The sequence below is a fragment of the Penaeus vannamei genome, chromosome 38 (genome assembly GCF_042767895.1).
Source record: "Penaeus vannamei isolate JL-2024 chromosome 38, ASM4276789v1, whole genome shotgun sequence".
Lineage (NCBI taxonomy): Eukaryota > Metazoa > Arthropoda > Malacostraca > Decapoda > Penaeidae > Penaeus > Penaeus vannamei.
The window spans coordinates 22,100,361-22,117,227 of NC_091586.1; the positions used below are offsets into that span (position 1 = coordinate 22,100,361).

General features: G+C 35.9%; 2 protein-coding genes across 9 annotated transcripts in view; one reads left to right on the forward strand and one right to left on the reverse strand.

Annotated features, from left to right (window-relative positions):
* tzn (tenzing norgay) overlaps positions 1-4,530 on the forward strand; it is a 9,246-nt gene extending 4,716 nt beyond the window's left edge. For all 8 annotated transcript variants that reach the window (XM_027366522.2, XM_027366524.2, XM_027366523.2 and 5 more), the window contains 6 exons: positions 1,106-1,221; positions 1,469-1,590; positions 2,355-2,584; positions 3,085-3,188; positions 3,448-3,592; positions 3,814-4,530. In XM_027366522.2, the coding sequence (XP_027222323.2) occupies positions 1,106-1,221; positions 1,469-1,590; positions 2,355-2,584; positions 3,085-3,188; positions 3,448-3,592; positions 3,814-3,950 (854 nt within the window). In that variant the 3' untranslated portion in view covers positions 3,951-4,530. The remainder of the gene's footprint in view (positions 1-1,105; positions 1,222-1,468; positions 1,591-2,354; positions 2,585-3,084; positions 3,189-3,447; positions 3,593-3,813) is intronic.
* A 6,529-nt stretch (positions 4,531-11,059) lies between these two features.
* On the reverse strand, positions 11,060-15,143 carry LOC113814492 (peroxiredoxin 2). Its single transcript, XM_070116274.1, has 5 exons — positions 12,737-15,143; positions 12,226-12,503; positions 11,959-12,121; positions 11,628-11,718; positions 11,060-11,422 (listed from the first exon to the last, which is right to left on the reverse strand). Exons 1-5 carry the CDS (start codon positions 13,097-13,099, stop codon positions 11,337-11,339), a joined length of 981 nt encoding a protein of 326 aa, XP_069972375.1. The 5' UTR covers positions 13,100-15,143; the 3' UTR covers positions 11,060-11,336.
* Between the last annotated feature and the right edge of the window lie 1,724 nt (positions 15,144-16,867).

The window sequence follows — 16,867 nt, forward strand, 5'->3', positions numbered from 1 at the left end:
TCTACATCTGTAGAATTTTGTATTGTCTGTAGTTTATTTTTGTATATTATCTCTTTATAAATTTTTGTTTATATATATTATGGTTATACCTTCTTTCCTATCAAACTTTTTTCCTGTGATTGTTGTTTAAGTAGAAACTACACACACTTCCAAAGTCTTAATCCCAATTTTTTTTCCTCTTATTTCTACATCTCTTTTTTTTCTGCCACTATGTGTAACAACTCATACACATCATTACCACATGTGTCATATATTCAACTCTAGCATTTTCTGAAGTCTGTCAAGCTGTTGCTGTATTTCTTCTAGTTTTCTGTACACTCGCAATTTTGCAATATTTATAGCCCCCTATTAATCATTGTGTTGATGACGTTCCTTGCTGGCTTTAGATTTGTCCTCCAGAGGTGAGTACAAACTGAAGTTGGACTGAACAAATGAATGTATTTTTACCGTTTATTTTTCCATTTTAATTAGGGCACAATTCCATTGGGACATACAGTGATGGGGTAGGAATAAATGAATGAATTTCTTTCTGGTTTCTGAAAGCAATATGGGTTTTAGTCTGCTTTTTAGAGGTTTTCAGAGATATACTTTTGTAGAAAAAGATCTTTTTGCACATGTTAAAAAGGCTTTGTACTTATTTGAATGATTTTCCCGGCCAAAAGGAAACAGCAAGGGAAGATGTCTTTAGTTGACAAGACAGTCATATGCATACACAAATACTGCATACATTTATATATTCATATTTTTTTTTTTATTATCATTGTTATTAAATATGTATTGCATTTTCATTTAGCACAATTTTTTTCATTTGCCTGATTGATTGTTTTATGAGTATTTTTGGAAATCACTATATTTATTTCAGTTCTGTATGTTTTATTTGATCCACATTTCAGTGCACTTTATAAGATTGTAATTAAAAAGATCAGAGCAGTCATTCATTACACATTGGCACTATATATTGTTATAAATAGTTTAATTCTAAGGCAGACACCGATTCAGTGTGAAGCAAATTGTAAATATGTATCTCCTGCTGCTCATTTCTCCTCAGAATCCAAGTTTTCATTTCATATTGAATGACAAAAATCTTATCTTTTCTCCATTCCAGCCAACGCCTGGTACAGTCTCGGTGCAGGAAAATTCCACAGTACGCAGGTTATAGTCGAACATCCAAATATGAAGATCAAAATTTTACCAGCACTCTCTGACAATTATATGTATCTGGTTAGTATTCCCATGCATTATGTAGTTGGAGAATTTAGGCACTTAGAACTGATATTTCTATTATTTTGATTTTACCTGAAATAAAAGAGAATTCAGTAAAAGATGATATACAAAAATAAATTCTTTTCTTTTATTGGTAATCTCATGGGAGCTTACATGAATGCTTTGAAACATACAGTGATCATGGATTTATCTATTACTGGTGAAGAACAGATTTCTGATTATTGGTGCAAATACAATCTTGCAGTTAATGGATGAAACCACAAAGGAAGCAGCCATTGTGGACCCAGTGGAGCCAAAGACAGTGTTGGCAGCGGTTGAGGAGGCAGGAGTCAATCTCACTACCATCCTGACAACCCATCATCACTGGTACGTCATCTGGATTTTGGTGGAGTACCTCAGTCATTTGGGGAAAATAAGTGGATATTTGGATATGTGTTTTTGGATAAGTGTTGATTTATTTTCTTCATTACTTAGGGTTGTTGTTTTGGGTTTTGTATAGATAGCCACGGAAGATTTGACAGTTCCCTTTGGCATCTAAGTTTGTTTGCATGTGTTTGATATGCTGATATGACCTTTTATTCTTTCCTTTTAGAGAAAAAGAAAATAGGTTTACCTTCCACAAGTAAGTAATAATGACAAGAAAATAAATGTGCTAGACATCAAAGGTCATATATCACTATTACCTTCTGCAAATTTATAAGCATTTTTTTCAGTTATTCATTACGGTATACGAATATATTTGATGTTTTGATTGTATTAGCTTCAGTTAAATTCCACACATCATCTTCATGAAATAATTGCGAATAATTTGTTTTATGAGAGTATTTATATCCATCAACATAACTGAACCCAGAATGTTTGGGATGTATAATGCTACATATCTGTTTAATAATTTTAATTATGTAGAGGTCATGGATATCAAGTCAATCCTCAGATTTTGTGTAACATACCTATATATTTGTTTTGAGTGTTGCTAAATATTTGTTTGGTAAAAAATGCAATACTTATTGATGAGATCTACTATTCTGACAATTGGGGAATTTGAATATTTGCATTTGAGTATTGTTCCAGACTCACATTGAACATCAAGTATTTAGCCTAATTTTGAGTATATTTTCACCCACGCTCAGGGATCATGCCGGCGGGAACAAAGCATTGGTCGAAACATTCGACAAACCCCTGAGAGTCCTTGGGGGTGACGACCGCATTGAAGCCCTTACGCAAAAGGTTTCCCATGGAGACAAGTTTACGGTGGGCAGTCTGAACATCGAGTGTCTGTTTACCCCATGTCATACGCAGGGTCACATCTGCTATAATGTCACTGTTGAAGATGCAAGTCAGAAGCCAGTTGTGTTTACAGGTAGGATTGATGTCTTTAGGGCTTTTGCATCCTTGGTCTCGTCTCTCTCTTCTGTTGTTTTTCTTCTTCTTTGTCTTCTACTTCTTCTTTTGTGTGTTTCCATTTTTTCTTTTCTTTTCCTTTTCTGTTTTCTTTCATTCTTTCTTTATTTTAGTATATATTTATTTATTTATTTTTCTTTCTTTCTTCATATCATCAGTAACCCCTCTTTCACATATTTTTCTGTACCTTGTTTTTTCCTATCACGTCCTCAATTCTTTTCCTCTTGTCGTCTCTTCTTACACTTACCACTTTTTTTATATATTTACCTTCCAGTCTTTTTCATTAATCCTAACTCCATCTGATGTGTGTTTCCTCATGTGAATGTATACTGTTTTGTTTGTAATGTACATTATATTTTCTTCTCTACTTCTTCCCTCAGTTACTTACCTGTTTTTGGTGCATACTTTTTGGCCATATATATTAATGAAAAAGCATTTATAGATTGTTTTTGGTTTCAGGTGACACTCTTTTCCTTGGTGGTTGTGGAAAATTCTTTGAAGGAAATGCCACAGAGATGTATAAAGCTCTGATTGAAATTCTTGGTTCCCTACCTGATCACACAGTTAGTATTTGACATGTTTGTGTCTGTCTTTATATCTCATTGATGTAAATGTTATGTATATATTTGTGTTATTTTGTAATGTTTAATTAAAACTTCATTCATTATAACACCTTAGTTATGTAGATGTGAGTTGATTTTTGCTTTTCATGCAAAGGGAATTTATTTGTGTCTATATTGTTATTTGTAGGGAAATATGAAAAGCTAGACAAATTGCCTTTTTATAAGAATATGCTAATGTTGCTACATTAATAATTTGCAGGAAGTATACTGTGGTCATGAATATGCCTTGCAAAATCTTGCCTTTGGGTCGCATGTTGAGCCTGACAACGATACTATCAAGCAGAAGATTGCTTGGGTGAAGGAACGCAGGGATAATGGACTGCCTTCAGTGCCTTCTACAATAGGTAATTAAGTATTTTTGACGGGTATTATTATTATTAATTTATTCATCTATCTTTTTTTTTTTTTTTTTCTTCTTTTCAATGCACATCTCTTCTTCTCCCTCTCTCCAAAAATATAACACACACACTGATATAGACAAATACACATACAGAATATATTGTTCTTGAAATCTAAAGATATGAATGAAATTTCTGAATAAAATTCCTGTTCATGACATTCACAGGTGAAGAGAAACAGCTCAACCCCTTCATGAGAGTGAATGAGAGCCCTGTCCAGAAACATGCAGGAACGAGCGAAGGAATAGAGACCATGGCAGCCGTCAGGAGAGAAAAGGACAACTGGAAAGCTCCCAAAAACTGAAAATTGCCTGAAATACATAAGGATGATGTCTTAATCCCAGTAGATCTTCATTTTCTATCGCTCTTTTTTTTACCCCAGATTTTATGATGTCCTTTTTTTGTAGGAAGGAAATGTCTGTTTTGCTTTGTTTTTGTAAGGTATTGTGCAGAAAAATACTTTAAATTACATTTTAGAATTATAAATAGATGCTGTAACTCCTAAGTAAAATTTCCACATCAAACCGATTCAGAGACCTACATATCAGCATGAATAATTATAAAGTCTTCTTCAATCTTCATAATATATTGCTCAAGAGAAAGAGTTGCAGTCAGATTGCTAAATGTACATACATATATACATAACAGACTCTGCTTACCTTCAGTATTGTAACAAGAAAAAAAAGTGTAGATAACAATAGATTCAGGATAATGAAAAAGTGACTGGCTTTGGATGCTACTCTGAGAACTGGCTTTTTATTTAACAAAAGATTGGTAGGACATTACTCATAATTACTCATAATGTTTTCAGGTTTTTTATGTGTATTATGAGAGCTTGAACTTTTTGTAATTCTGCCAGTATTCTAATAAAGTAAGGAATGATGCATAGATTGTTTTAATGTACTTCAGCCACCTGAACACATTAGTTCTTATCAACTTCTTGGATATTCTTTAAAGAAAAAGGATTTTCCGTAATAGGTATTAAGAAATGGCACTTCCCTCTCTCACTCTCACTTTTTCATCCTTCTCTTCTACTTGTGTCCCTTTCTTTCCCCCTCTACTTTTCCCTTTATCTCTCACTCCCAAATTTTAAAATTCACTTCTCCCCTCCCATTTTAAACCATGCGTCTGCCCCCTCCTCTTCCTCCTTACCTTCCCACATTATCTTTGCTCCCATATCCCTTTCTCTCACTCCCCTATCTCCTTTTCTCCGTGAGCCCCTACTCCTTTTCTCCTTATCCATCTCCTTTTCCTCTTTAAGTGCTCCTGTTTTCCCTTCCTTTCTCCTTCCCCTTCCCCATCTCCCTTTTCTCTTTGAACCCTCTACTCCTTCCTCTTTTCTTTAAGGGGGCTATCACTTAATAGGAAACCACACAGAGATGAAGTCTTCACGTCATGTGCAGTCAAGCCAGCTGCTGAAAATAGCATGTACATACATGCCATGACCACTGTGAGTTTAGTTTATGAATAGCCTTTACTTATAGATGGTTCCACAAGAACATAGTCAGCAACAGGCAATTACTAGTATTACTTATCTTAACAATTTATCCTTTTCCTTGATTTTTGGAAATATTTTCTTTTATCCTGTTTTGCTGTTAGTAATGTCAAAAATATTGTAGTAATTATAATATCTATAATAATAATAACAACAATTATATTGATAGCATTAATGAAATAAAAAACAAAATCAGGTGAAATCAGGTGAGGTCACTAATTGATTAATTGGTGGCTAACCATTTGTGGAGCCATCTATGTGTAGAGACATTTCACAAACTACTCCGACAGTGAATGCTACGTTTTCCTGCTAGCAGTGGGTTGTGCACTTGTTTGGCCCAGTCTGCACTTATTGAGAAAAAATAGTCCCTCAAGAATGAAGCAAGTAAAATTATATATACTGCCAATGCATATATGAAAATATAGGGTAGGTTATTTCCAGTAAAGGATTATAACATTTATATTGAGAAACAGAAAAAAAACGTGTATGTGAGTAAATGTGTATAGAATGATCTGAAGCATTAAGAACTATTGATGTTATTTGTTTAGTCTCAGTTAGGCAGAGATGGAGTCAGCACAGTAGCAGGTCACCAGAGAGGACTGGGTGAAAAAGTATGTCCTAGCATTTAATATAGAGACCAAATGAACATATTTAAACTTATTATTTGTCATGATAAATTTATTTTACAGAAAGATATAGTAAGTTTGGATATTTTGAATATTTCCTAATTTCTTTGCATATCTTAAAGAGCTTATATATTTTTTTTATCACATCATGCATCTTTTAATGTAAAGGTGAATATACTAATAAAAGATCATAATTTTTGGGGGAAGAGAAAAAATAGAAATATGGATACTAAAGAGTATATGTATAAAAACAACTATTCAACAGATATTATACAAACATTATATGCATTTCAGCTTGCTCTGAATATTTATCAAAGTATGATTATTTTAAATAAAAATTGGGCTATTAGTGTGACAATTCCTCATTAAAATGGCTTGAAAGGTTTTCAATCCACATTCATTCAAAACTGGTATTGCTTAAATAGTTTTGGTCAATCTAAGAAATTTACAAAACACAAAACTTAGAAAAGCATTTTCTTTACAAATGTTAACAGCTAATTGTAAATTCAACTTCCTTATCATTTGCATTTGTAGGACTGGTTAAAATCCATAGAGTATAAAATTAAGCAAAAGATGGTTTACATTAGGGCCTCCTAATTTAACTTTACCAAACTTCCATTTGCTTCTCGAGAGAAGTGAGGGCATGTCATGGGATTATCAGCAGAGACGAATGTTTCTGACCATAATTTTAATTTACTAGTTTTAGACAATCTGAATTATTTAGAATATGTTATCTAGGGTACAACCATATCATCAGATAATTTCTTATCTACAAAGCATGTGTATTTTATGAACTAGAAGTCCTTTTCATTTTTCCTATAGACAGTTGTATTCAGTAACCTCATTATAAAGGGATAGGGCTATTAAACCACAACCACCAGTGATGGTATATATGAACATGCCATGCTCTCAGTGAGTTTAGTTTATAATTTCATTTTCACGTAGATGGCTCCACAAGTGCTTATTCCCCAAGGATTCAATTACTAATCTGTCTCACCTGTTTATCCTTCTCTTTGTTTTTGGAAATATTGTTTTATTTTATATTGCTTTTATCATTATTAATAAGACTGTTATTTATAATTTCCTTAATAATAATAATCATTAATATTAATAGCATTAGAGAGAAAATATTTAAAAAAAAAACAAGGAAGTGGGAAATCCGTTGAGGTCATATACACAACTAATTGACTCATTGGCTGAATACTTGTGTGGCCATGTATGTGTAGATACATTTCACAAAATAAAATGCCGAGAACAACATATTTTTTGGAAGGATTGGGTTAACTAGGACATTATTAGCAATAGATTGTCCCACAGGCTAATAATTCATGGATACTTTTTGAAATAATAGGTTTTGATAATTGTTAATGCCACACTACATTTAATTGATTTTTCCTTTCAAAATTCCTTTGAGAAAGACAATTTCCATCATATATTGAAAGAGATTTTTAGTCTACAGAATTAGAAAGTATTTTTTAAAGATATTTACCATCAATTGCATTTTTTCCAAAGCAACATACAGAGACATTCTATTTTTCACATCACAGTACTACGAGCAGCCTCTAATTGACTGGCCACACGACTTTATTGCATGAACAACACCAAGCACTGCTCAAGCATGTGGTTGAGGTATAAGGCAAATATCACCACTCCTTGTTAGCCATATTTCCTTGAAAGATATCTCAAAAAAGAAGTTTCCATAAGTGTAACTAAATTGATTTTGAAGGATGTCACACTGTAATTGATATGAAAGATCCACCAACAACCTCTATTGGCAATTAATGGAAAAGATTGCAGCCGAGGTAAACAATCTTTACTGATGAAGACAGTGCTCATCAATAAAGTCCATAATTGTGATATCCAAACTGCTAGACTGGTAGGCAAGCATTCAGATGAACAGTAAATAGCCACTAGGATGCTAGCATCATCATTGGCAACATAGTTGAAAAAAGTATCACTAGAAAGCAGTATCACTATTTGTAGAATTTTGTCTGCTAATCAATGTATGTAGTTAAGTATGGCAATGGAGTATCCATATCAGCTCAAAATGGCAAATGTTGGGCCCAAGTGTTGGACTTCTTCCAGTACTGCAAAGCTCTACATTCAATGTAGAATTAGCATCATCACTGCTGTATAGCTTTAATTGCTATTGCCACTTTATGGTAAGTGACAGTAAGTTTCCATGATTGATTGATTATTAAAAATTATGCACTGATACAGTAGTAAGAATATTACAAAATAAATGTTAAAAAAAAGTTAAAAGAATCTACTAAGAGCAGAGAGAGGTAGAAGGTACTGTCCTGCCGCTGGCATGAAGTGAAGTAGGACTTACTATTAAAGCCTACCAATCAGTAGTGTAGAAAGTATTTTGCCTCGTCAATGCAAAGACAAGTTTCAAATGCATAAAACCTAGGTCCAACTACTTAGTCAAGGTTTCTGAGTTACCTTTAGCCAGATTTTTGAGTTACATTACAGTTGCACTTCCATACACTTGTCTCAGCTGGCTTCAATGCATTTTTCATGCTGCAACTGTATGAAATTAAAACTTTAATGATGCCCATAGGCTATAGATTTACATTGCCACAAAAAATGTATGATCCAGGCAAAAACTCCAGGTTGAGCTTGTCTAGGTTCCCAAATAGTGCACCTAGGCCTGGCTAAATGTCATAATCCCTGGCCAGAGGGTGGTTCCACAATCAGATAAGGTTAGTGGAGTCCTACCTAAAGTACAACTAAAATGCCCCCTCTTCAAAGATTCTTATTTGTACTTTAGAGTCAAAGCATTTTTTATAAATTTTAAAATTTCTGCAGCATCAATATCTAAGGTCATTAGCAGTGTATTAAAAATATAGCGAAATTGCCTACTTGTTTCAGACATTGTTGGGAGACAAGGGTATTGTCAGAGTATAGGGCTGTAGGGGGAATCAAAGAATACCACTTGGCTGGGCCAAAGTGCTCAATAGGTTTCCAGACATGGTAGTAGATGAATGGAGTAGCAATGAGGGGGGAGGGGATAGACAATGAAGTTAATGGTTAGAGGTGAAATTAATGTGCTAGACATCGGAGGTCATATAGCACTATAGGAGATATAATTGACTGGATAGGGATGGGTTGTTAGGTGTTATACGTAATGTGGTTATGGAGTAGTAGGATGTTATTTAAAGCATTAATATAGTTGGGTAGTGGTGAAGGAGCGAGTGACTGGGTTAAATTAGGATAAAAGGGAGGAGATTCGATCAATTGGAGGAAGTGTATGTTTTAGAGGAAGATTAGGTTTTCTATGTAAGAAGCATGGGATTCCATTAGGATATATGATAGGTTGGGAGGTTGTAGGAAAGATAGAGGAGGAAAAGCAGGAGTTCAGGTTGTGGTGAAACGTGAGCATGAAAGCAGGATGTGTGAAACAAATGGAAACATTACAGGAGGAACACAGGGGTGGGTCTGATCGTGAAATGAGGTATGAGTGGGTAAGGCGTGTATGGCCGATGCGTAAAAGGGCTAGGGCCGTTTCCCAGCATCGTTTTTTATGGAAGTTGACCAGGAGATTGTTAGTTTTATTGAATGTAATTTATTATTGGCAAGACTTGCTCAGCAGGTTTGCCATCGTGTATAAAGAAAGGTTTTAAAATGAGGATGATAATCTATGGCTGGGATTTGAGAAATTGGGGTCATGTGATGTGGATTTAGTGGCTGAGCGAGCTTGAGTGTCTGCTCTTTCATTGCCTGGTACTCCTATATGGCTAGGTACCCAGCAAAACTTGATAGTTTTGTATCGTGTGCACAGGTGAAATAGCCAGTCTTGAATTTTGCTGACAAGGGAGTTAGTTGAGGGTATGGATTTTATGGATTTTATGAGAGTTTTGAGTCCGTAAATATAGTGAGAGGAGGGAGAGAGTGTATATGCGTTTTAAGGCAAAGAGGATTGAGGATTGCATATAATTCTGTATTGAGCATACTAGACTCAGGAGGTAGAGGGTATTTAAATGTGTAGGTTGGGAAGATGACTGCAAAACCTACTTCAAATGTGGTTTTGGAGCCATCAGCGTAAACATGCATACTTGAGGAGTGGATAGGAATATGGTTAAGTGAGTGAGTGAGAAGATAGACAATGAAGAAGACTGCAGTAGATGAAGTGGAGAATGTTGGGAGAGGAGAAAGGGTGCTCCCTGAAGGTTGAGTGGTTTGGAATGGACAGACTTGTTAGGCAGAGGAGGGTATTAGTATCAGCAGTTGGAGCTGTTGTCAAAGGAGAGGTGGGGGTTAGGAAACCAGTAAATCAAATTTAGGTAGGCTATTTGATGAAGTAGTAAGCCTAAATGCCCGTAATAAGGGTAAACATCAGTATTCACTATGGTGAGCCTGAAATAAGTGGCGGGGAAAAGAAATACACTACTCCTCAGGGTTCCCATAAGGGGTATGGGCAAGGTAATTAACCATGGGAATACCATGCCCATGGTTCCCCGAGGCTATTTAAGACTGACAAAGCTAGCCTGTCATCCTTTCAGCATGACACCCTAGGAAGTGGACAGAAGGGGATGAAGAGAAGGAAAAAGGAAGGGGGAGAAGACAATGCAAAATTTATTGAGGAAAAAAATCTGAGATTTAAGGTAGGTTTAAGGTAGGGAAGGTCCTTCACTGGGTTGCAGTCTTGTCTCATAAGCCGCCCCTCCCCCACAACGAGGAGGAACGATTTGAGGGGTAGTGAAAAGAGTAAAAAGGGAAGAGCAGACAGTATGAAGGCCATTCAGGGCTGACAAACCCAGCCTTTCATCCTTTCAGCAGAAAGACAGCAGGGGATGAAGGAAACGTAAAAGGGGGGGGGAAAAAAAATACCATACATTTTGGCTAATGGTTAATGGTTTTTCAAAATGTGCTATATCAAAGGACCATGCAAAATTAGTTGAGGCAAGGACAGAGGTCCAAGGTAGGACCCCTCCACCCCCCAAAAAATGAGAGGGGAATGAGGGATTTCACAATACCTGAGAGCCGCAATGGTTTTTACAAATTTGTTTATTGCATGCCACTAAATTGACATTAGAGAAAATCTTTAGTTTCCAGAGGACAGTTCATTATAATCAATTTCAATAACTTATGGGGAACTGGTTAATTTATGTGTTCTTGCATTAATATGCAAATTTAACTCAATCTTAGTCAACTGCATACTAATTTAACTCCTTTAGTCATGAAAACGTTTATGGTGGTTGATAATTTCATTAAATTGGGCCAATACACTATTCAGCTCATTCAAACTTTCAACATAGGGTTAAAACATAGGATATTTATAAAGTCAGCTGACTGGCAAGTTTATTGATTAAATATACATCTAAACATAGAATACTGATATGAAATCAAGCAGCTTCTCTTCAAAATAACCTGAACTTATTTTGATTCAAACTATGTTGTGTACTGTAATTGCTTGAGCTTTCAAACCGGTTTTAACAAAAGATAAAATCATTACCAGAATGAATCTAATGCCATATCCTGAATGCCAACTCTTTTTGAACAAGACAGATCAAAAATATTTTATAAAAGGAGAGAAAAAAAAATATCCAGTAAAAGAGGTATTATATTAATTTTCATTCTGGAAGTATTCTTTGCTGCCAGCAGGATCGGCCTTCATTGTCTTGGAGCCGGGTTTCCAGCCAGCAGGGCATACTAGAGAAGGGGGGAAAAAAAGGGCAAGATATTTAATTACAAAAATATTGGTAACCTATACTTTATATGAAGAACCAATTAATTTATCCACTGGAAATTATTTCAATCATGACTTGGTGTTCTGAAATCATTGGTACAATATAAAGGTCAACTTTCATTTAATGTATTCATGAAATTTCATTGTCATTGCAAGACAAAACCTTACCTTCACCATGCTCGTCTGTGAACTTGAAGGCTTGTACTAATCGTAGTGTTTCATCTACATCACGCCCAACTGGCAGATCATTGATTGTTACCTGAAAAAATAATGTACATAGAGAAAAAGGTGGAAAAAAAAACTAACTCAAAGGTCTACACAAGGCTTTTATCATGTATATATAAAACCATTAAGAAATAAAGATATTGACTCCTATAATTCACACCTTTACATTTCAATCAACAAACCAGACTCAAAAATTCAATTGCACACCTCCAAAATGCTGAACTAATCCTTCCTGGACATTACAATATTTAATTATAGCACCAGTTTGACATACCTGACGGAGGTTCTGCTTGCCATCAATAACAAAAAGGCCTCTGAAAGCAATGCCTTCGTCATCCTTAAGGACTCCATAAGCCTTTGCAACTTCCATTGACTTGTCAGCCAGAAGAGGGATCTTCATTGTACCAAGACCACCTTCCTTGCGTGGAGTGTTAATCCTATGGGGTAGAGGATGGGGATTAATACAAGTTGAAATACAAATAAAATGTCATACTTTCAGAACAGTAACTTGACAATCACGACCTAAAGCATTACCACTTACCAAGCAAGGTGAGAGAAATGGGAGTCTGTAGAGCAAGCAACCACTTCGCATCCAATTTTCCTGAATTCCTCAACACGGTCAGAGAAAGCAATAATTTCAGTGGGACAGACGAAGGTGAAGTCCAAAGGGTAGAAGAAGAAAATTACGTATTTGCCCTTGTAATCCTCCAGGGAGATCTCCTTGAACTGTCCGTCAACAACAGCAGTGCCCTTGAAGATGGGAGCAGGCTTGCCAATAGCTGGGACAGTGTTACTCATGGTGGTGGTGGTCTTGGTATTCTGGAGAAAAAGAAAACTTGTTATAGAGAAAAAAAAAATCAGTTTAGGTATAGATTCTAACATTACAGTCTCCAGAAATTCCAACTCATGCTTAACATGTGCATGCATGCTTCATGTGGATTAACCTAGTTTCATCAACCACTTATTACAAATCTTAAAGGTTAAAATATCAATAGCTTACCACCTTAGAGTACAACATTCCTGTCATGTTAGCAATCCATCTATCTACATACCCTAATAATTTCAGTTTTATTTGAAAGATTCAGTTTTTCAATATCATCTTCAAGCAAAGATTTTAAACGATCTTCCTTTTCTTGCTCTTCATCTGGCAGATTAAATGAAACACTGCGCCAACGTCGCTTTGCCCTGCGAGCTTTCCTAGCACTTTCTGTGAATCTTGATTCCACAAATAAAATCCCTCTGATCACAGAGTATTCAACAAATCTTGAGCTTGTTTGTGCTTCTGATCTATCCACAACTTCTCTCCTGGTACAGGGAGCAGAACCCCTTCCAGACTTATGGGTGTATCCCTCGTCCACCCACCTTCTTACAGCTCCCACTCTATTGCACTTCCCAGTTTTACAGCAACAGAACATGTCCAGTTTTTGTACTCTGCATTAATTCACAAGGTCTACATCCACTTCACAGGTTATCTGGTTCAGCCGATTACCAGAACCATGGCAAACAGTGACAAACTTCAAGCACATGGTTTCTGATAAAATAGCTTGATCCATTTAAAGATAAATGTTAACTTGTGTGCAATTCACATCCAATTCTTGTGTTAGGGAAACTATATATATATATATATATATTCCTTATGAACTGTCATTATCATTTGCATTATTTCAAAGATACATTTGTTTATCATAGTGCCCTTCAATCATTTAGATTTACAAAATATCTAATGCCAAAAAATTATCAGATGAAAAAATGAATACTTATGACAATTTATAATGCACAAATACATTAAAATTTCAGGCAACTCATAGCCACTCTTGCCTTTAAAAACTTCTGTAGATAGCCTTAATACTTATAATCAAGATCATTCTAATCCTAAAATGCACCAATTACAGTTTTCAAATCAATAACAATTTCAAAGGCAATAAAACCACCTTGGGATATTTATCTGTCAAAAACAGACATGATGTGCTACACCATGGCAGGTTTCCATTCACATTCCGCCATTAGAGAACAAGTACACTAATGAATTGCACAATTACTAATTAGTACAAGCTCATCTTGGAATTACAGGTTTCTACCACAAGTTGGCAGAACACAGGCTCATTTGAATCATGTCTAATAAACTGACTTGCCTTGTATAAAGTGCATTGGTTTTCATATCACTGAAACCCCAAGGTATTAAAAACCTAGGGTACAGCACTTTTCAATTTTCCTTTGGTTGGTCCGTGTCATCTTCCAAACAGTATTATAACGATAGTTAAAGGCAAGCTGACAAACTTAAAAAGTACAAGGTTGGGCTCTCCCTTTTCACTCTAGTAAAATCCAAAGAGAAACCATGACTAAGCAAAATGAATATGCAAATAAGATCTTGCACAACATTCATTCTTACCAAGATGACTTTTTTCCTTATACTTTATAGAACAAATTAGCTTGTGAACCTGACTATTTTTCAATTATGTAAATGTTAAAAATATCACAGCACAAGTACCTATTTGGTACAAGTCGCCAAGAGCAACATTCGTAGTGGGAGATGGTCAATGCCATCTTATAGAGGAAAAGAAAAAGAATAAGAAATAGGCCTATCATCTGTTGCAAAATGAGCCAATGTTCATACAATATCCGTGGCAAACTTGTAATGAAAAAGGACCATTCTTTAAACATAAATATACCTGTGTAAAGCAACCGTCTTGTAAAGAAACACTATCAATGCTAACGTACATTTGTACTCCTACTCACAACCTTGTGTTTCATCAACCAATTATCTCTTTCCAGCTTTGAGATCAGTCATTAAAACACGTGCTTGCAAGAAAATCCGTTATCTTGCATATTTCAGTTCACTTCAGTCCTCTATATCTTAAATCCTTTGAAATTCCATCATATGCTCTTCCAATTCACAGGCTACTCAAGTAAAGAACTTCAGAGGAATTTTCCCCTCACTTTTACCTTCTTTTGCATGTATTCTAAACCAGTTATGACAGTGCAGATAAAGTGCTTCAAGAATAGCTAACAAATTACCTTTGAATACTGAGCTATCTTTTGTCTAAATCTCCAGAAGCTTTTTGTACTGGTGCACTTTACAAAAACTATTATTGCTACACTTTACACACAATTTACAGAATATACAAGTTTACTTTTGCTAGGCCAACTTCAACAAACAAAACTAAGTGAACAAGCATTACACTTCTGCATTTTGGGTAGAAATAACCGGACATCTGACATTCCTCAAGCGCTTGGGGGTTAACTTGATTCCGCACTTCATAATTCATAAGCCACACCTTGTCAAATCTACACTTCCAATACTCCCATTTTACTTGTCAAAACTACAGCCATTCCTTTCCATAGGTCTAAATATCTTGTCATACAATGATATACCATAAAGAAACACAGAATAAAACCAAACACTTTGAAAGAGGATAGATCTTGGATGGAGGGTAAGTGTTCACCACACAACACCAGCCAAGACTAGCAATCGCAGAGCAACATGCCACCACTCACATTCCACCAACTGAAATCAATCTTACTATTGCATTCAACAAAGCATAAATTGTATCCTCACTGTCTCCCTCTAGCCCTATGTACACGAGAACCTTGTAATATATTTAAAAAAACCTAATTTGAAAATATTTTAAATATCAAAACTAAATAAAATGAAATACAGATTTACCATTTAAATACACAAGGTCAAGGCAGGCAAGACGTTCTAGGAAAGCAACTTGAGCAACAATAAAGTTGTCAAAATCAATAATGCAACATCAAACCAACCTCAACTCTCAAGGACTTGCTTTTTTACACACTAAAGAAAAAAAATGGGAATACACTAAAAATATATATATATCAATAGAGACCCATTTCATACTGTCAATGTTAATATTCTGAATATTCTTAATTTATCTACAAACCAAATTCCCTTTACTTACAACCACTGAGCTGAAACCTTACAAAAACCAGAAGGAAAAATGTCAAACCCGAAGCTAAAATTTCCCCTCACGAATTTAGAAACCCGAAGCCTAGTACATAAAACCTTAAAAAACAAACCACTAAAACAAGTCACAAACAACAAATGCTAATAAAGAACAGAACAGCTGCACCGCGCAACAAACCGGTATCCTAAGCAGGTAGTTTTATCCTGTGGAGCGAAGCCGGCAAGGATCCCTATGGCTCGAGGGCGGTGCTTCCTTCTGTAACCTTCCAGAAACATCCTTTGTCCTTTGGCTCATGTCGAGTGGGGTTCCATGGCTCCCAAGGACATCGTTAAGGTTATATATAATTTTTTTTCTTTTATTAACGCGTGTTGATCGAAAGGGTTGATTTACAATGGGCGGCGGCGGTTTGGATTAATTAGTCCAACGGTAAGTCATTTTCTTGCGTAAGTAATTAATTATTGATTGCTGTTTCTAAGGGGATGGCGGTTACGTGGGCTATACATTTATTATACGGTGTTTTGTGACGTGTTTTAGGGCATTTCGGAGATAAAGCAACGATAGAAGTGAAGACCCTGGAGGCTAAAATACATGTCATCTAGCGTGGCATTACCTCGCCATTCGAAGACCCTTTATTAATCCTTCTACTTGCAAATCACTACGAAGACAATCCAAGAAACCAACCTTAAAACACACAACACTAAATCTACTTCGAATATCAACCCCATAGTGACCGAAATCTCAACGAAAATACAGAAATTTACCACAATTTCAGACCAAGAAACACCGACTACCTACCTTCCTCGACGACGTCTGGCTGCGAAGTGACTGTAGCGCTCGGGGCCGGCCTCACGCTGATCCCCGGCGGCCGCTGGGTTATGACGTAATTGATACCAGGATCCCAAAGCCCTGCGATAACTTACCATAACGGATGTGATATCTGGAATTTTTCGTTCCTCGGGTGAGCTGAGGTGTTATGCTATTTTGTGTGCTATTTTCGATCGTGAGTTCAGTACTTATAAGCAGGTGGTGATCGATTTTATATTAGCCCATAACGGTGGCGGGGGAGGGAGGGTCTCAACCGGCGCGTGGAAGGGGAAAAGGGTTGAGGAAGGAAAGGATATTGATAAATGATTTCCTATGACGATACTGGCTTTTTAAAAGTTTGGTCTGCAAGGTCACTGATTCGATTTATCCTCGTAATTTATTCTTGAGTGAATCAGGATTTTACTAGATACAAGCATATGCACATATACACATGTA

What these genes read in the sequence shown, in the direction of transcription:
- LOC113814492 (XM_070116274.1), bottom strand. Translation starts at nt 13,099, where the DNA reads ATGTTCTGTTGCTGTAAAACTGGGAAGTGCAATAGAGTGGGAGCTGTA. An exon ending in ATAAAACTGAAATTATTAGG is followed by an intron (nt 12,504 to 12,736) that starts GTATGTAGATAG and finishes CTTTTTCTCCAG; the next exon opens with AATACCAAGACCACCACCAC. An exon ending in CACAGACGAGCATGGTGAAG is followed by an intron (nt 11,423 to 11,627) that starts GTAAGGTTTTGT and finishes CCCCTTCTCTAG; the next exon opens with TATGCCCTGCTGGCTGGAAA.